Below are 21918 nucleotides of genomic sequence, written 5' to 3' on the forward strand. Positions count from 1 at the left end.
TTAACTGCTCGTTCTTCAGTTCTGTGCAGTGAAAAATACACTGAAGAATATGTTACTTTTTATTGGTAATGTCATGCTAAGGCTGCAATGTTCAGTGCAAACAACAAACAGGATTGTGAAAATCAATAAATCACGAATGTTATGATTCTTCAGGCAAAACTCAAAGCCCCTCATCTCTATTAAACCAACCCTGATAATGTATACTGTGTTCAATCATAGCCCCATCTCCATTAAACCAACCCTGATATACTGTGTTAAATCACACCCCCATCTCTATTAAACCAACCCTGAAATACTGTGTTCAATCACACCCCCCATCTCTATTAAACCAACCCTGAAATACTGTGTTCAATCACACCCCCATCTCTATTAAACCAACCCTGAAATACTGTGTTCAATCACACCCCCATCTCTATTAAACCAACCCTGAAATACTGTGTTCAATCACACCCCCATCTCTATTAAACCAACCCTGAAATACTGTGTTCAATCACACCCCATCTCTATTAAACCAACCCTGAAATACTGTGTTCAATCACATCCCATCTCTATTAAACCAACCCTGAAGTACTGTGTTCAATCACATCCCATCTCTATTAAACCAACCCTGAAGTACTGTGTTCAATCACACCCCCATCTCTATTAAACCAACCCTGAAATACTGTGTTCAATCACACCCCCATCTCCATTAAATCAACCCTGAAATACTGTGTTGAATCACACCCCCATCTCTATTAAACCAACCCTGAAATACTGTGTTCAATCACACCCCCATCTCTATTAAACCAACCCTGAAATACTGTGTTCAATCACACCCCCATCTCTATTAAACCAACCCTGAAATACTGTGTTCAATCACACCCCCATCTCCATTAAATCAACCCTGAAATACTGTGCTGAATCACACCCCCATCTCCATTAAACCAACCCTGAAATACTGTGTTCAATCACACCCCCATCTCTATTAAACCAACCCTGAAATACTGTGTTCAATCACATCCCTCTGATGCAGAGTCTGCTCACTTCTGATACAGAAAACGTAATAATAATGATGCCAACATTTAAAGTGAGTAGGATAGGAATCCCCTTTATCAACAAATACAAAGTGTGGAAAATAAGGATTCCTAGTAGAGATAATATCTTGTCAGTCAATTAGGAATGTGTTCACGTTGACTCCCTCAGGGGGATCCAATAACTGAAGATATGGAAATGGTAGGTAGTGTAAAGATGGGTAAGGGTGGGTGGGGTAAATACTCTGGGTATGTGGGTTGTGAAGAGGCTTTAACATCACCCGTTATACAGCTTTGTATCTGGGTCATTATACAGGAGTCCTCTGGTGTTAATCTGGGTCATTATACAGGAAGGTTAATCTGGGTCATTATACAGGAGTCCTCTGGGGTTAATCTGGTCCTCTGGGGTCAATCTGGGTCATTATACAGGAGTCCTCTGGGGTTAATCTGGGTCATTATACAGGATTATACAGGAGTCCTCTGGGGTTTAATCTGGGTCATTATACAGGAGTCCTGTGGGGGTTAATCTGGGTCATTATACAGGAGTCCTCTGGGGTTAATCTGGTCCTCTGGGGTCAATCTGGGTATGTGGGTTGTGAAGAGGCTTTAACATCACCCGTTATACAGCTTTGTATCTGGGTCATTATACAGGAGTCCTCTGGTGTTAATCTGGGTCATTATACAGGAAGGTTAATCTGGGTCATTATACAGGAGTCCTCTGGGGTTAATCTGGTCCTCTGGGGTCAATCTGGGTCATTATACAGGAGTCCTCTGGGGTTAATCTGGGTCATTATACAGGAGTCCTCTGGGGTTCAGACGCAATCGCTAGGCAAGGGTAATTTCAGTGTAGGAAAGGATGAAACAGCGTCTGTGCCACCAGTAAGTACAGATAGTAGTATAAATCCCCTGGCACAGTCCCCGCAGCCGGACAACTTTCTCACGGTTTCTGGAAGGAAATGCTGTAGGAACGCTCAACCGGTGTCGCTCATTCAGCCGACAGAAACTTTCAACCGGTTTTCCCCATTAAGCAGCGGGTCGGAGTCAGAGGCCGAGTCTTCTCTGGTCTCTACTCCTCCCGTTACGGGGTCTGAGACGCCGAAGCTTCCCACCATTAGCTCTGACAAATTGAAAACTCTAGTCATTGGCGACTCCATTACCCGCAGTATTAGACTTCAGAATCATCCAGCGATCATACACTGTTTACCGGGGGGCAGGGCTACCGACGTTAAGGCTAATCTGAAGATGGTGCTGGCTAAAGCTAAAACTGGCGAGTGTAGAGAGTATAGAGATATTGTTATCCACGTCGGCACCAACGATGTTAGGATGAAACAGTCAGAGATCACCAAGCGCAACATAGCTTCTGCGTGTAAATCAGCTAGAAAGATGTGTCGGCATCGAGTAATTGTCTCTGGCCCCCTCCCAGTTAGGGGGAGTGATGAGCTCTACAGCAGAGTCTCACAACTCAATCGCTGGTTGAAAACTGTTTTCTGCCCCTCCCAAAAGATAGAATTTGTAGATAATTGGCCCTCTTTCTGGGACTCGCCCACAAACAGGACCAAGCCTGACCTGCTGAGGAGTGACGGACTCCATCCTAGCTGGAGGGGTGCTCTCATTTTATCTACCAACATAGACAGGGCTCTAACTCCTCTAGCTCCACAATGAAATAGGGTGCAGGCCAGGCAGCAGGCTGTTAGCCAGCCTGCCAGCATAGTGGAGTCTGCCACTAGCACAGTCAGTGTAGTCAGCTCAGCTATCACCATTGAGACCGTGTCTGTGCCTCGACCTAGGTTGGGCAAAACTAAACATGGCGGTGTTCGCCTTAGCAATCTCACTAGGATAAAGACCACCTCCATTCCTGTCATTATTGAAAGAGATCATGATACCTCACATCTCAAAATAGGGCTACTTAATGTTAGATCCCTTACTTCAAAGGCAATTATAGTCAATGAACTAATCACTGATCATAATCTTGATGTGATTGGCCTGACTGAAACATGGCTTAAGCCTGATGAATTTACTGTGTTAAATGAGGCCTCACCTCCTGGCTACACTAGTGACCATATCCCCCGTGCATCCCGCAAAGGCGGAGGTGTTGCTAACATTTACGATAGCAAATTTCAATTTACAAAAAAAAAAATGACGTTTTTGTCTTTTGAGCTTCTAGTCATGAAATCTATGCAGCCTACTCAATCACTTTTTATAGCTACTGTTTACAGGCCTCCTGGGCCATATACAGCGTTCCTCACTGAGTTCCCTGAATTCCTATCGGACCTTGTAGTCATAGCGGATAATATTCTAATCTTTGGTGACTTTAATATTCACATGGAAAAGTCCACAGACCCACTCCAAAAGGCTTTCGGAGCCATCATCGACTCAGTGGGTTTTGTCCAACATGTCTCTGGACCCACTCACTGTCACAGTCATACGCTGGACCTAGTTTTGCCTTCCTGAAGACAAACAATGTATACGAAATGCTTCAGTCTGGTTTTAGACCCCATCATAGCACTGAGACGGCACTTGTGAAGGTGGTAAATGACATTTTAATGGCATCGGACCGAGGCTCTGCATCTGTCCTCGTGCTCCTAGACCTTAGTGCTGCTTTTGATACCATCGATCACCACATTCTTTTGGAGAGATTGGAAACCCAAATTGGTCTACACGGACAAGTTCTGGCCTGGTTTAGATCTTATCTGTCGGAAAGATATCAGTTTGTCTCTGTGAATGGTCTGTCCTCTGACAAATCAACTGTAAATTTCGGTGTTCCTCAAGGTTCCGTTTTAGGACCACTATTGTTTTCACTATATATTTTACCTCTTGGGGATGTTATTCGAAAACATAATGTTAACTTTCACTGCTATGCAGATGACACACAGCTGTACATTTCAATTAAACATGGTGAAGCCCCAAAATTGCCCTTGCTAGAAGAATGTGTTTCAGACATAAGGAAGTGGATGGCTGCAAACTTTCTACTTTTAAACTCGGACAAAACAGAGATGCTTGTTCTAGGTCCCAAGAAACAAAGAGATCTTCTGTTGAATCTGACAATTAATCTTAATGGTTGTACAGTCGTCTCAAATAAAACTGTGAAGGACCTCGGCGTTACTCTGGACCCTGATCTCTCTTTTGAAGAACATATCAAGACCATTTCAAGGACAGCTTTTTTCCATCTACGTAACATTGCAAAAATCAGGAACTTTCTGTCCAAAAATGATGCAGAAAAATTAATCCATGCTTTTGTCACTTCCAGGTTAGACTACTGCAATGCTCTACTTTCCGGCTACCCGGATAAAGCACTAAATAAACTTCAGTTAGTGCTAAATACGGCTGCTAGAATCCTGACTAGAACCAAAAAATTTGATCATATTACTCCAGTGCTAGCCTCTCTACACTGGCTTCCTGTCAAAGCAAGGGCTGATTTCAAGGTTTTACTGCTAACCTACAAAGCATTACATGGGCTTGCTCCTATCTATCTCTCTGATTTGGTCCTGCCGTACATACCTACACGTACGCTACGGTCACAAGACGCAGGCCTCCTAATTGTCCCTAGAATTTTTAAGCAAACAGCTGGAGGCAGGGCTTTCTCCTATAGAGCTCCATTTTTATGGAACGGTCTGCCTACCCATGTCAGAGACGCAAACTCGGTCTCAACCTTTAAGTCTCTACTGAAGACTCATCTCTTCAGTGGGTCATATGATTGAGTGTAGTCTGGCCCAGGAGTGGGAGGGTGAACGGAAAGGCTCTGGAGCAACGAACCACCCTTGCTGTCTCTGCCTGGCCGGTTCCCCTCTTTCCACTGGGATTCTCTGCCTCTAACCCTATTACAGGGGCTGAGTCACTGGCTTTACTGGGGCTCTCTCATGCCGTCCCTGGAGGAGGTGCGTCACCTGAGTGGGTTGAGTCACTGATGTGGTCATCCTGTCTGGGTTGGCGCCCCCCCCCCCCCCCCCCCTTAAGTTGTGCCGTGGCGGAGGTCTTTGTGGGCTATACTCAGCCTTGTCTCAGGATGGTAAGTTGGTGGTTGAAGATATCCCTCTAGTGGTGTGGGGGCTGTGCTTTGGCAAAGTGGGTGGGGTTATATCCTTCCTGTTTGGCCCTGTCCGGGGGTGTCCTCGGAGTGGGCCACAGTGTCTCCTGACCCCTCCTGTCTCAGCCTCCAGTATTTATGCTGCAGTAGTTTATGTGTCGGGGGGCTAGGGTCAGTTTGTTATATCTGGAGTACTTCTCCTGTCCTATTCGGTGTCCTGTGTGAATCTAAGTGTGCGTTCTCTAATTCTCTCCTTCTCTCTTTCTCTCTCTCGGAGGACCTGAGCCCTAGGACCATGCCCCAGGACTACCTGACATGATGACTCCTTGCTGTCCCCAGTCCACCTGGCTGTGCTGCTGCTCCAGTTTCAACTGTTCTGCCTTATTATTATTCGACCATGCTGATCATTTATGAACATTTGAACATCTTGGCCATGTTCTGTTATAATCTCCACCCGGCACAGCCAGAAGAGGACTGGCCATCCCACATATGCTCTCTCTAATTCTCTCTTTCTTTCTCTCTCTCGGAGGACCTGAGCCCTAGGACCATGCCCCAGGAATACCTGACATGATGACTCCTTGCTGTCCCCAGTCCACCTGACTGTGCTGCTGCTCCAGTTTCAACTATTCTGCCTTATTATTATTCGACCATGCTGGTCATTTATGAACATTTGAACATCTTGACCATGTTTTGTTATAATCTCCACCCGGCACAGCCAGAAGAGGACTGGCCACCCCACATAGCCTGGTTCCTCTCTAGGTTTCTTCCTAGGTTTTGGCCTTTCTAGGGAGTTTTTCCTAGCCACCGTGCTTCTTCACCTGCATTGCTTGCTGTTTGGGGTTTTAGGCTGGGTTTCTGTACAGCACTTTGAGATATCAGCTGATGTACGAAGGGCTATATAAAATAAATTTGATTGATTGATTGATTGATTGATTTAATCTGGGTCATTATACAGGAGTCCTGTGGGGGTTAATCTGGGTCATTATACAGGAGTCCTCTGGGGTTAATCTGGTCCTCTGGGGTCAATCTGGGTATGTGGGTTGTGAAGAGGCTTTAACATCACCCGTTATACAGCTTTGTATCTGGGTCATTATACAGGAGTCCTCTGGTGTTAATCTGGGTCATTATACAGGAAGGTTAATCTGGGTCATTATACAGGAGTCCTCTGGGGTTAATCTGGTCCTCTGGGGTCAATCTGGGTCATTATACAGGAGTCCTCTGGGGTTAATCTGGGTCATTATACAGGAGTCCTCTGGGGTTTAATCTGGGTCATTATACAGGAGTCCTGTGGGGGTTAATCTGGGTCATTATACAGGAGTCCTCTGGGGGTTTATCTGGGTCATTATACAGGAGTCCTCTGGGGTTTATGTGATAACATCTTGTCAATCACTTAGCAATAAACTCAAACTTTTCAAGGTGACCCAAGAACTGGAGTCTGGGAATGGGAGGTCCCCTGCTCCAATAGGAGCTAAAAGGAATAGGTAAAGTTGGGAATGGGAGGTCCCCTACACTAGGATCCAAAAGGAATAGGTCAAGTTGGGAATGGGAGGTCTCCTGCTCCACTAGGATCCAAAAGGAATAGGTAAAGTTGGGAAGCACAAGCATTTCGCTACACTCGCATTAACATCTGCTAACCATGTGTATGTGACAAATAAAATTTGATTTGATTTGATTTGATTTGACAAACACATAATTCCGACCGTATTTCCACTGCTGTGAGTACTCAAGAAGAGAAACATATTTATGGATTGATTTCCATATTCCATAATAATGGCACCCATCACCCATCTTTCTAGCTGAAAGAGACACCCACACAAACACAAACACAAGGTTGAAGAGCTCTTCTCTTCTCTGTGGGATGCAAGCCGAGGCTAGCCAAGCTCTGTCAATTAAGTTACACTTGATCAAACAACCTGAGGGAAACCCAACAGTCTGACAGTCAGACAGCCAGCCAGCCAGTTAATTAGTGAGTCAGTCAACCAGTTAGATAGTCAGCCAGTCAGCCAGTCAGCATGTCAGTCAGATAGACAGTCATGTAGACGGTCAGTCTGACAGCCAGTCACCAGTCAGTCAGTTAATCAGACAGTCAGTCAGATAGACAGTCAGTCAGTCACAACAACAGCAATGTTAACGGTCTGAAGGCCAGATCCCCCATTAACATGAACATGGCTAGTGGGCCAGTTGAAGAATCAGTCTGAAGGCCAGATCCCCCATTAACATGAACATGGCTAGTGGGCCAGTTGAAGAATCAGTCTGAAGGCCAGATCCCCCATTAACATGAACATGGCTAGTGGGCCAGCTGAAATATCAGTCTGACGGCCAGATCGGCCATTAAAACATGAACTTGGCTAGTGGGCCAGTTGAAGAATCAGTCTGAAGGCCAGATCCCCCATTAAAACATGAACTTGGCTAGTGGACCAGTTGAAGAATCAGTCTGAAGGCCAGATCCCCCCCATTAAAACATGAGCATGGCTAGTGGGCCAGTTGAAGAATCAGTCTGAAGGCCAGATCCTGCATTAACATGAACATGGCTAGTGGGCCAGTTGAAGAATCAGTCTGAAGGCCAGATGCCCCATTAACATGAACTTGGCTAGTGGGCCAGTTGAAGTATCAGTTTGAAGGCCAGATCCCCCATTAAAACATGAACTTGGCTAGTGGGCCAGTTGAAGAATCAGTCTGAAGGCCAGATACCCCATTAAAACATGAACATGGCTAGTGGGCCAGTTGAAGAATCAGTCTGAAGGCCAGATCCCCCATTAAAATACGTACTTGGCTAGTGGGCCAGTTGAAGAATCAGTCTGAAAGCCAGATCCCCCATTAAAATGAACATGTCTAGTAGGCCAGTTGAAGAATCAGTCTGAAAGCCAGATCCCCCATTAAAATGAACATGTCTAGTAGGCCAGTTGAAGAATCAGTCTGAAGGCCAGATCCCCCATTTAAAGATGAACTTGGCTAGTGGGCCAGTTGAAGTATCAGTCTGAAGGCCAGATCCCCCATTAAAACATGAACTTGGCTAGTGGGCCAGTTGAAGAATCAGTCTGAAGGCCAGATCCCCCATTAACATGAACTTGGCTAGTGGGCCAGTTGAAGAATCAGTCTGAAGGCCAGATCCCCCATTAACATGAACTTGGCTAGTGGGCCAGTTAAATACCTGAGTCTATCGCCCAGGTAACAAGCCCCAATGTGTTTTAAATACCTGAGTCTATCACCCAGGTAACAAGCCTCAATGTGTTTTAAATACCTGAGTCTATCTCCCAGGTAACAAGCCTCAATGTGTTTTAAATACCTGAGTCTATCTCCCAGGTAACAAGCCTCAATGTGTTTTAAATACCTGAGTCTATCTCCCAGGTAACAAGCCTCAATGTGTTTTAAATACCTGAGTCTATCTCCCAGGTAACAAGCCTCAATGTGTTTTAAATACCTGAGTCTATCTCCCAGGTAACAAGCCTCAATGTGTTTTAAATACCTGAGTCTATCTCCCAGGTAACAAGCCTCAATGTGTTTTAAATACCTGAGTCTATCTCCCAGGTAACAAGCCTCAATGTGTTTTAAATACCTGAGTCTATCACCCAGGTAACAAGCCTCAATGTGTTTTAAATACCTGAGTCTATCTCCCAGGTAACAAGCCTCAATGTGTTTTAAATACCTGAGTCTATCTCCCAGGTAACAAGCCTCAATGTGTTTTAAATACCTGAGTCTATCGCCCAGGTAACAAGCCTCAATGTGTTTTCCTAACATGTCGTCATCACAGTAATAATCAGTTGTATCCTCTCCTTTAGGTGCCATGTTATGTGCTACCTTTCAACACCACAACACTTACTGAGGTACTCCCTTCATACAAAGCTACTTGGCCCCTTAGGGCCACCGTACCCACCCACCCCCCCAAACTCAGTGCACATACTAAAACATACTGTACAACTATTGGTACCTTCCATTTCTTCATGTAACGTTACTACTACACTCTTAGGGGGGAAAAAGGTGATATCAAGAACCCAAAGGGGTTGTTCGGCTGTCCCCATTGGACAACCCTTTGGAGAACTCGTTTTGGTTGCAGGTGTGACCCCTGTTCCACAGAGGGTTTAACACGGAACACAAAAGAGTTCTTCTCGGAACCAAAAAGGGGTTCTCCTACGGGGACAGCCGTTTAACGCTTGTTGGAGTGTTGTGGTATAGATACATTTGTTGGTAATGTGAAAGCATACAAATGCTGACAATCATAGAATGGCTCGTGTGTTTACAGCTCACAACTACCTCTCCTCAGTAGGATCAACATAAGAATAATTTGTTCTCAGTGACAGTAAGTCTGCCTCAACACAAATCTGCCCGGAGTCAAGTCCATCTTCTTCACAACAACACGTTCATGCTACGGCCGTATCGGTCGCTGTGTGACGTGATTAGGTTGGATAACCACAGAAATACACTGAATCGTATCCCAGAAATCGTTGCCTCTATTCTTCCTGTGTTCTTGTTATGTGACTTGTAACTTTATATTCTCATATAGAGTATTAGACAATAACAGTACCACAGACATCAGACTGAACATAGAGTATCAACCCTTAGACAGTAACACTTCCTCAGTCTGAACATAGAGTATCAACCCTTAGACAATAACACAACCCTTAGACAATAACACAACCCCCAGCCTCAGTCTGGACATAGAGTATCAACCCTTAGACAGTAACACAACCCCCGGCCTCAGTTTGTTGCAGTCTGGACTGTGTTGTTCCTCCCCCTAGTCTCATGGTTGTCGTGGTGACCTGGTCCAGATGCATTCATAGAGCTGGGCGTCAGCAGCCTGTTTATGATGTCACCACACGTCTTCTTGTACTGGTTACGGAGCAGGGAGTAGACGAAGGGGTCGCAGGCCGCCTTGCTGTAGGCCAGGCACTTGGAGACCACTCCCCAACGGTGGTCGATAGGCACGGACGGAAATAACTCCACAATCCTATACAGGATCGGGAAAGAGGGATGAGAGAGAGATAAAGGGAGAGAGTGTAGGAGAGGGAGAGAGTGTAGGAGAGGGAGATAGTGTATGGGAGGGAGAGAGGGGAGGAGAGGGAGAGAAGGGAGGAGAAGGAGAGAGAGGAGGAGAGGGAGAGAAGGGAGGAGAGGGAAGGAGAGGGAGAGAGTGTAGGAGAGGGAGAGAGTGTAGGGGAGGGAGAGAGGGGAGGAGAGAGAGACAGGTGAGGAGAGGGAGAGAAGGGAGGAGAGGGAGAGAAGGGAGGAGAGGGAGAGAGAGGAGGAGAGGGAGAGAGGGGAGGAGAGGGAGAGAGGGGAGGAGAGGGAGAGAAGGGAGGAGAAGGAGAGAGAGGAGGAGAGGGAGAGAAGGGAGGAGAGGGAAGGAGAGGGAGAGAGGGGAGGAGAGGAGGAGAGGGAGAGAGGGGAGGAGAGGGGGAGAGGGAGAGGGGAGGAGAGGGGGAGAGAGGGGAGGAGAGGGAGAGAGGGGAGGAGAGGGGGAGAGGGAGAGGGAGAGGGAGAGGGGGAGAGGGAGAGAGTGTAGGAGAGGGAGAGAGTGTAGGAGAGGGAGAGAGTGTAGGACAGGGAGAGAGTGTAGGGGAGGGAGAGAGGGGAGGAGAGGGAGAGAGGGGAGGAGAGGGAGAGAAGGGAGGAGAGGGAGAGAAGGGAGGAGAGGGAGAGAGAGGAGGAGAGAGAGAGAGGGGAGGAGAGGGAGCGAGGGGAGGAGAGGGAGAGAAGGGAGGAGAAGGAGAGAGAGGAGGAGAGGGAGAGAGAGGAGAAGAGGGAGAGAGGGGAGGAGAGGGAGAGAGAGGAGGAGAGGGAGAGAGGGGAGGAGAGGGGGAGAGAGGGGAGGAGAGGGAGAGAGGGGAGGAGAGGGGGAGAGGGAGAGGGAGAGGAGGAGAGGGGGAGAGAGGGGAGGAGAGGGAGAGAGGGGAGGAGAGGGAGAGAGGGGAGGAGAGGGGGAGAGGGAGAGGGAGAGGGGGAGAGGGAGAGGGGGAGAGGGATGTCTTAGATATCTCTCTATCTATGGATGTCAAAGTGCAACATTCTAATTGTCATCCCACAACTACAGAAGAGGTCAGAGTTCAGACATTTAGTTCTGTTGTTTGTTACATAATACGTATTATTCAGTTCATGATAATGTACTTACAGGGCAGCTAAAGATTCATTATTAAAAGACTTAGGGCTTGGTTAATTCCATAACGCAGAAGATCTGTATTGTAGCACGGTTGAAATGTACAGGACATTTCTGTATAAGGCTTAAACTTCTGGCGCTACAGATTGAATCGAGGTCTTTGAATCGAGCACTTAGATATGTATCTTCCATTTGAAGATGCCTGGGTATATTGTGCCTTTCTGTTGTGCTGAAAGTCAACAGCACAGTAAGTTACCAACAACACAGCAGGGATACGTTACTGTAGACCGAATTAACGTGCAATATCAAATGTGGCTGGCTGTCAAAAGTACACAAAAACACATGGTTCTGTTGATTTATGAGCCTGTCTTTCAACCACCCTGAGAAATAATTTCCTAATTTTCCATCACAAACACTTCCAGCACAACAGAATTCTCTGAACAGAAACACTTCCACTTGTTATTATGGCTGGCTGGTGGTATAGATCCTGTTGATCCTTGTTATTATGGCTGGCAGGTGGTATAGATCCTGTTGATCCTTGTTATTATGGCTGGCTGCCAGGTGGTATGGATCCTGTTGATCCTTGTTATTATGGCTGGCAGGTGATATAGATCCTGTTGATCCTTGTTATTATGGCTGGCTGACAGGTGGTATAGATCCTGTTGATCCTTGTTATTATGGCTGGCTGACAGGTGGTATAGATCCTGCTGATCCTTGTTATTATGGCTGGCTGGCTGCCAGGTGGTATAGATCCTGTTGATACTTGTTATTATGGCTGGCTGCCAGGTGGTATAGATCCTGTTGATCCTTGTTATTATGGCTGGCTGCCAGGTGGTATAGATCCTGTTGATCCTTGTTATTATGGCTGGCTGGCTGCCAGGTGGTATAGATCCTGTTGATCCTTGTTATTATGGCTGGCTGCCAGGTGGTATAGATCCTGTTGATCCTTGTTATTATGGATGCCAGGTGGTATAGATCCTGTTGATCCTTGTTATTATAGCTGGCAGGTGGTATAGATCCTGTTGATCCTTGTTATTATGGCTGGCTGGCTGCCAGGTGGTATAGATCCTGTTGATCCTTGTTATTATGGCTGGCTGACAGGTGGTATAGATCCTGTTGATCCTTGTTATTATGGCTGGCTGGCTGCCAGGTGGTATAGATCCTGTTGATCCTTGTTATTATGGCTGGCTGCCAGGTGGTATGGATCCTGTTGATCCTTGTTATTATGGCTGGCAGGTGATATAGATCCTGTTGATCCTTGTTATTATGGCTGGCTGGCAGGTGGTATAAATCCTGTTGATCCTTGTTATTATGGCTGGCTGACAGGTGGTATAGATCCTGCTGATCCTTGGTATTATGGCTGGCTGGCTGCCATGTGGTATAGATCCTGTTGATCCTTGTTATTATGGCTGGCAGGTGATATAGATCCTGTTGATCCTTGTTATTATGGCTGGCAGGTGGTATAGATCCTGTTGATCCTTGTTATTATGGCTGGCAGGTGGTATAGATCCTGCTGATCCTTGTTATTATGGCTGGCAGGTGGTATAGATCCTGCTGATCCTTGTTATTATGGCTGGCAGGTGGTATAGATCCTGTTGATCCTTGTTATTATGGCTGGCTGCCAGGTGGTATAGATCCTGTTGATCCTTGTTATTATGGCTGGCTGACAGGTGGTATAGATCCTGTTGATCCTTGTTATTATGGCTGCCAGGTGGTATAGATCCTTTTGATCCTTGTTATTATGGCTGGCTGCCAGGTGGTATAGATCCTGTTGATCCTTGTTATTATGGCTGCCAGGTGGTATAGATCCTGTTGATCCTTGTTATTATGGCTGGCTGACAGGTGGTATAGATCCTGTTGATCCTTGTTATTATGGCTGCCAGGTGGTATAGATCCTGTTGATCCTTGTTATTATGGCTGGCTTCCTGCTAGGTGATATTGGTCCTTTTGATCCTTGTTATTATTGCTGGCTTCCTGCTAGGTGATATGCGGTGAGGTGCTAGGGACATGCCATCTAATGTACTCTTGTAAAGATATCAGGGACATGTCATCTAATGTTGCTTGTAAAGATATCTCTCTCTCTCTTCCCCTCCCCCCTTTCTACCTACCTGGTGATGACGTAGGGAGCAAAGCAGACCATGAACGTGCCGATGAAGGTACTGATCTTCCTGGTTGCTCTCTGTCTCCTCCTCTTCTGCTCCTCCAGACAACGCTCTCGAACACTGATCAGGGAAATATGTGGTTTCACTTTATTTGACACACGTCTTCATGACGTGAACGTGATTATGTTGTTAGACCTAAAATCAGGTTTCATGAGTTGTCATTAGGTGCCATGAGGTGCCATGAGGTGTTATGAGGTGTTATGAGGTGCCATGAGGTGCCATGAGGTGCCATGAGGTACCATGAGGTGTCATGAGGTGTCATGGGGTGTCATGAGGTGTCATGAGGTGTCATGTGGTGTCATGAGGTGTCATTTGGTGCCATGAGGTGCCATTATGTGTCATTAGGTTTCATTAGGTGCCATGAGGTTTCATGAGGTGTCATTGTTTCATGAGGTGCCATGAGGTGCCATGAAGTGCCATTAGGTGTGCTGAAGTGACATGAGGTGTCATTAGGTGTCATTAGGTGTCATTAGGTGTCATTATGTTTCATTAGGTGCCAATGGGTGTCATGAGGTGCCATGAGGTGCCATGAGGTGCCAATAGGTGCCATGAGGTGCCAATAGGTGCCATGAGGTGCCATTAGGTGTCATTAGGTGCCATGAGGTGCCATGAGGTGTCATTAGGTGTCATTAGGTGTGCTGAAGTGACATGAGGTGCCATGAGGTGCCATGAGGTGCCATGAGGTGTCATGGGGTGTTATGAGGTGTCATGAGGTGCGATGAGGTGTCATTAGGTGTCATGAGGTGTCATGAGGTGCCATGAGGTGCCATGAGGTGTCATGAGGTGTCATGGGGTGTTATGAGGTGTCATGAGGTGCGATGAGGTGTCATGAGGTGCCATGAGGTGCCATGGGGTGCCATGGGGTGCCATGAGGTGCCATGAGGTGCCATGAGGTGCCATAAGGTGTCATTAGGTGTCATTAGGTGTCATTAGGTGTCATTGGTTGCCAATGGGTGTCATGAGGTGCCATGAGGTGCCATGAGGTGTCATGAGGTGTCATTAGGTGTCATTAGGTGCCATGAGGTGTCATTAGGTTTCATTAGGTGTCATTAGGTGTCATTGGTTGCCAATGGGTGCCATGAGGTGCCATGAAGTGCCATGAGGTGCCATGTGGTGCCATGAGGTGTCATGAGGTGTCATGAAGTGCCATGAAGTGCCATGAGGTGCCATGAGGTGCCATGAGGTGCCATTGGTTGTCATGAGGTGCCATGAGGTGCCATTGGTTGTCATGAGGTGCCATGAGGTGCCATGAGGTGCCATTGGTTGTCATGAGGTGCCATGAGGTGCCATGAGGTGCCATGAGGTGCCATTAGTTGTCATGAGGTGCCATTGGTTGTCATGAGGTGCCATGAGGTGCCATTAAATGACATGAGTTGTTATTATGTGTCATTAGGTGTGCTTAGGTGTGCTGTAATAACACGAGGTGTCATTAGGTGTGCTGAAGTGACATGAGGTGTCATTAGGTGTCAGTAGTTGTCATTAGGTGCCTTGAGGTGTCATTAGTTGTCATGAGGTGCCATGAGGTGCCATTAAATGACATGAGTTGTCATTATGTGTCATTAGGTGTGCTTAGGTGTGCTGTAATGACACGAGGTGCCATGAGGTGTCATTATGTGTCATTATGTGTCATTAGGTGTCATTAGTTGTCATTAGGTGCCTTGAGGTGTCATTAGTTGTCATGAGGTGCCTTGAGGTGCCATTAAATGACATGAGTTGTCGTTATGTGTCATTAGGTGTGCTGTAATGACACGAGGTGTCATTAGGTGTCATTATGTGTCATTACGTGCCAGGAAGTGCCAGGAGGTGCCATGCCATTAGGTGTCTGTTTATCTGTAAGCCATAGAGATTGAGGACGACACTGTGTATGTGTGCATGTGTGTGCATATGCATGTGCACATGGCAGTCGTAGACAGCAATATTGTCATAATCATGTTATGACACTAGAGTGGTTAAAGACACGTGGGTTTTACATGATTACGTGACGTGTGTGTGTGTGTGGTCTGGTGTGTGATGATGATGGTTATAGAATTTTAACCATATCAGACTGTTTTATCCAGAAAAACAGACAAAGAGTCTGTCTATTATGCCAAAGTAAATGACCATGTAATAGGATACCCCTCCCACTCAGTAAAACACTGGCATTATCCTATTCTAACCAGGAAACAGATTGCATCCCAAATGCCAACTCCATTCCCTATTTAGTGCACTACTTTCAACCAGGGCTCTGATCTAAAGTGGTGCACTATAGAGGGAACAAGGTGCCATTTGGGATGCATCCAGAGCTGAAACAGTCTGTAGTTACTACATGTAGAACAGATATAACCATTAACTATCTGGAGTTACTACATGTACATATAACCATTAACTATCTGGAGTTACTACATGTAGATATAACCACTAACTATCTGGAGTTACTACATGTATATATAACCACTAACTATCTGGGGTTACTACATGTAGAACAGATATAATCATTAACTATCTGGAGTTACTACATGTATATATAACCATTAACTATCTGGGGTTACTACATGTAGATATAACCATTAACTATCTGGAGTTACTACATGTAGAACAGATATAACCACTAACTATCTGGAGTTACTACATGTAGAACAGATATAACCATTAACTATCTGGAGTTACTACATGTATATATAACCATTAACTATCTGGAGTTACTACATGTAGAACAGATATAACCACTAACTATCTGGAGTTACTACATGTATATATAACCATTAACTATCTGGAGTTACTACATGTATACATAACCATTAACTATCTGGAGTTACTACATGTATATATAACCATTAACTATCTGGAGTTACTACATGTATATATAACCATTAACTATCTGGAGTTACTACATGTATATATAACCATTAACTATCTGGAGTTACTACATGTATATATAACCATTAACTATCTGGAGTTACTACATGTATATATAACCATTAACTATCTGGAGTTACTACATGTATATATAACCATTAACTATCTGGAGTTACTACATGTAGATATAACCATTAACTATCTGGAGTTACTACATGTATATATAACCATTAACTATCTGGAGTTACTACATGTAGAACAGATATAACCATTAACTATCTGGAGTTACTACATATATATATAACCATTAACTATCTGGAGTTACTACATGTATATATAACCATTAACTATCTGGAGTTACTACATGTAGAACAGATATAACCATTAACTATCTGGAGTTACTACATGTATATATAACCATTAACTATCTGGAGTTACTACATGTATATATAACCATTAACTATTTGGAGTTACTACTTGTATATATAACCATTAACTATCTGGAGTTACTACATGTATATATAACCATTAACTATCTGGAGTTACTACATGTATATATAACCATTAACTATCTGGGGTTACTACATGTATATATAACCATTAACTATCTGGAGTTACTACATGTATATATAACCATTAACTATCTGGAGTTACTACATGTATACATAACCATTAACTATCTGGAGTTACTACATGTATATATAACCATTAACTATCTGGAGTTACTACATGTATATATAACCATTAACTATCTGGGGTTACTACATGTAGATATAACCATTAACTATCTGGAGTTACTACATGTAGATGTAACCATTAACTATCTGGAGTTACTACATGTAGATGTAACCATTAACTATCTGGAGTTACTACATGTAGATGTAACCATTAACTATTTGGAGTTACTACATGTATATATAACCATTAACTATCTGGAGTTACTACATGTATATATAACCATTAACTATCTGGAGTTACTACATGTATATATAACAATTAACTATCTGGAGTTACTATATGTAGAACAGATGTAACCATTAACTATCTGGAGTTACTACATGTAGAACAGATATAACCATTAACTATCTGGAGTTACTACATGTATATATAACCATGAACTATCTGGAGTTACTACATGTATATATAACCATTAACTATTTGGAGTTACTACTTGTATATATAACCATTAACTATCTGGAGTTACTACATGTATATATAACCATTAACTATCTGGAGTTACTACATGTATATATAACAATTAACTATCTGGAGTTACTATATGTAGAACAGATGTAACCATTAACTATCTGGAGTTACTACATGTAGAACAGATATAACCATTAACTATCTGGAGTTACTACATGTATATATAACCATTAACTATCTGGAGTTACTACATGTATATATAACCATTAACTATTTGGAGTTACTACTTGTATATATAACCATTAACTATCTGGAGTTACTACATGTATATATAACCATTAACTATCTGGAGTTACTACATGTATATATAACCATTAACTATCTGGAGTTACTACATGTATATATAACCATTAACTATCTGGGGTTACTACATGTATATATAACCATTAACTATCTGGAGTTACTACATGTAGAACAGATATAACCATTAACTATCTGGAGTTACTACATGTATATATAACCATTAACTATCTGGAGTTACTACATGTATATATAACCACTAACTATCTGGAGTTACTACATGTATATATAACCATTAACTATCTGGAGTTACTACATGTATATATAACCATTAACTATCTGGAGTTACTACATGTATATATAACCACTAACTATCTGGAGTTACTACATGTATATATAACCATTAACTATCTGGAGTTACTACATGTATATATAACCATTAACTATCTGGAGTTACTACATGTAGAACAGATATAATCATTAACTATCTGGAGTTACTACATGTATATATAACCATTAACTATCTGGGGTTACTACATGTAGATATAACCATTAACTATTTGGAGTTACTACATGTAGATGTAACCATTAACTATCTGGAGTTACTACATGTATATATAACCATTAACTATCTGGAGTTACTACATGTATATATAACCATTAACTATCTGGAGTTACTACATGTATATATAACCATTAACTATCTGGAGTTACTACATGTATATATAACCATTAACTATCTGGAGTTACTACATGTATATATAACCATTAACTATCTGGAGTTACTACATGTATATATAACCAATAACTATCTGGAGTTACTACATGTATATATAACCATTAACTATCTGGAGTTACTACATGTATATATAACCATGAACTATCTGGAGTTACTACATGTAGAACAGATATAACCATTAACTATCTGGAGTTACTACATGTAGATATAATCATTAACTATCTGGGGTTACTACATGTATATATAACCAATAACTATCTGGAGTTACTACATGTATATATAACCATTAACTATCTGGAGTTACTACATGTATATATAACCATTAACTATCTGGAGTTACTATATGTAGAACAGATATAACCATTAACTATCTGGAGTTACTACATGTATATATAACCATTAACTATCTGGAGTTACTACATGTATATATAACCATTAACTATCTGGAGTTACTACATGTATATATAACCATTAACTATCTGGAGTTACTATATGTAGAACAGATATAACCATTAACTATCTGGAGTTACTACATGTAGAACAGATATAACCATTAACTATCTGGGGTTACTACATGTAGAACAGACTATATATTGAACACAATAGAAGAGAACACAGTAAAACATAATGGATTAGAACACAATAGAATAGAACACAACAGAATAGAACACAATAGAATAGAACACAACAGAATAGAACACAATAGAACACAATAGAATAGAACACACCAGAATTGAACACAATAGAATAGAGCACAGTAGAAAAGAACACAATAGAATAGACTCAACAGAACACAACACAATAGAACACAATAGACCACAGTAGAACACAACACAATAGAACACAATGGAATAGAACGCAATAGAACACAACAGAAAATAACGCAATAGAACACAACACAACACCATTTAACACAATAGAACACAACACAATATAATAGAACACAACACCATATAACACAATAGATATAACTCCATAGAACACAACAACATAGAACACAACAGTAGAGAACACAACAGTAGAGAACACAACACAATAGAACACAACACAATAGAACACAACAGAATAGAACACAACACAATATAACACAACGCAATAGAACACAACAGAATAGAACACAACACAATAGAACACAACATAATAGAACACAACACAATATAACACAACACAATAGAACACAACACAATAGAACACAACACAATAGAACACAACACAATAGAACACAACACAATAGAACACAACAGAATAGAACACAACACAATAGAACACAACAGAATAGAACACAACAGTAGAGAACACAACACAATAGAACACAACAGAATAGAACACAACAGAATAGAACACAACACAATAGAACACAACACAATAGAACACAACAGAATAGAACACAACACAATAGAACACAACACAATAGAACACAACAGAATAGAACACAACACAGTAGAACACAACACAATATAACACAACACAATAGAACACAACACAATAGAACACAACACAATAGAACACAACAGAATAGAACACAACATAATAGAACACAACACAATAGAACACAACAGATCATAATAGAATAAAGAAATGTCCCATGATGCATTGTTCTGGTTTCAACATGAATTCAAAACAATAGTGAGTTGGAGTAAGGTGAGTTGGAGTAAAGTGAGTTGGAGTAAGGTCAGTTGGAGTAAAGTGAGTTGGAGTAAGGTCAGTTGGAGTAAGGTCAGTTGGAGTAAGGTGAGTTGGAGTAAGGTCAGTTGGAGTAAGGTCAGTTGGAGTAAGGTCAGTTGGAGTAAGGTGAGTTGGAGTAAGGTGAGTTGGAGTAAGGTGAGTTGGAGTAAGGTCAGTTGGAGTAAGGTGAGTTGGAGTAAGGTCAGTTGGAGTAAGGTCAGTTGGAGTAAGGTCAGTTGGAGTAAGGTGAGTTGGAGTAAGGTGAGTTGGAGTAAGGTGAGTTGGAGTAAGGTCAGTTGGAGTAAGGTCAGTTGGAGTAAGGTCAGTTGGAGTACGGTGAGTTGGAGTAAGGTGAGTTGGAGTAAGGTGAGTTGGAGTAAGGTGAGTTGGAGTAAGGAAGACAGAGAGAAATGCAACTCAAAGACCTCCTCTTACCTTGGGTGAATATCCACAAGCAGCACTAAAGTTTGCATGGTGATAACGTCTATCCGTTTACAGTGGAACCTTGCCACCTTCAGCACTTTCAGGTATGTGACACACAGGACTAGAAAGGACAGCAGAAAGGTGAGGGAGTGAAAAACCACAGTAAAGACAGCAAACGGAGTCTGACTGTTCTCCGTCACGTCGGAGAGCGTGCACGACGCGTAAAGCGGACGGTACCCCACCCACGAGAGACAAGCAGCCGCCGTCGAAAAAGACATAGAATGTATCCAAGTGTATCCGAGCACGAGAGCGGCATCTCTACGTCGTATTCTAGAGTGGTACCTCAACGGGAACACGACAGCGATCCACCTGTCGATGCTCAGAGCGGCCATGCTCAACATCGAATTAGTCGTTAAGAACGTCTCCGAGAAGCCGACCAACTGACAGAAAGCGTCACTACCGGGCTGACCCTTGTTGACGAGACCCACCAGAGTTAGAGGCATGTTGGAAACGGTCAGCAACAAGTTACAAAAAGTGAGGTTGAGGGTGAACACACAGGGCACTTGCTTCCTGATCTGTGGGTTGTACAGAAAGCAGATCAGCACCACGGCGTTGGACAGCAACGACACTACGATAATGACTAGCATCAAGACGGACAGAAGCACCTCCACAGTGGCCATGGTGTGTGTCCCGGTCACTTATTATAAATCTGCTTTTTGGTAATGATTGTGTCCAGATCCAGCCACCGTATGTGGTTATGGAATAAAGGCATGGTGTTAGCTGGAAGACTCACCCCATAACCACATCCAGACCATTCCCTGGTTATATCCTTTCCTGTGGAGCGCAACCGTGTCTCTCCTCTGCCTCGTTGTCCTCAGACTTCTACTGCAGGAACCAGCAGAGGGGATGGTGAAGTCCATCAAGTTAGGAGGATTCCAAACATAATGAGAGAGGCAGAGAGAGAGAGGCAAGTACTCCCCCGTTTACGACTAAGTGCAAAGAAACGCCAGCTGTCAGGCGCTGTGCCAATATGCCCGTGTCTCTGCAGTGGTGTTATCTTCTGTGACGCTGCTCTCTCAAGACAGCTTATCTCTCTCTCTCTCTCTCTCTCTCTCTCTCTCTCTCTCTCTCTCTCTCTCTCTCTCTCTCTCTCTTTCTCTATTTCTCTCTTTCTCTCTCTGTATCTCTCTCGCTCTCTCTCTCTCTTCAGAATAGACTGAGTGGGAGGTAGATCTCCTCTCTCTCTCTCTCCAGAATAGACTGAGTGGGAGGTAGATCTCTCTCTCTCTCTTCAGAATAGACTGAGTGGGAGGTAGATCTCCTCTCTCTCTCTCTCTCTCCAGAATAGTCTGAGTGGGAGGTAGATCTCCTCTCTATCTCCAGAATAGACTGAGTGGGAGGTAGATCTCCTCTCTCTCTCTCTTCAGAATAGACTGAGTGGGAGGTAGATCTCCTCTCTCTCTCTCTTCAGAAAAGTCTGAGTGGGAGGTAGATCTCCTCTCTCTCTCTTCAGAATAGACTGA

At 43.4% G+C, this 21918-nt stretch overlaps 1 protein-coding gene across 1 annotated transcript; it reads right to left on the bottom strand.

The window, feature by feature from the left end:
* Positions 1-8995: 8995 nt before the first annotated feature.
* LOC118943880 (G-protein coupled receptor 26-like) lies at positions 8996-21198 on the bottom strand. The gene is made up of 3 exons (XM_036960439.1): positions 20408-21198; positions 13234-13347; positions 8996-9979 (listed from the first exon to the last, which is right to left on the bottom strand). Exons 1-3 carry the CDS (start codon positions 21073-21075, stop codon positions 9730-9732), a joined length of 1032 nt encoding a protein of 343 aa, XP_036816334.1. The 5' UTR covers positions 21076-21198; the 3' UTR covers positions 8996-9729.
* Between the last annotated feature and the right edge of the window lie 720 nt (positions 21199-21918).

The sequence above is a fragment of the Oncorhynchus mykiss genome, chromosome 23, assembly GCF_013265735.2.
Source record: "Oncorhynchus mykiss isolate Arlee chromosome 23, USDA_OmykA_1.1, whole genome shotgun sequence".
Lineage (NCBI taxonomy): Eukaryota > Metazoa > Chordata > Actinopteri > Salmoniformes > Salmonidae > Oncorhynchus > Oncorhynchus mykiss.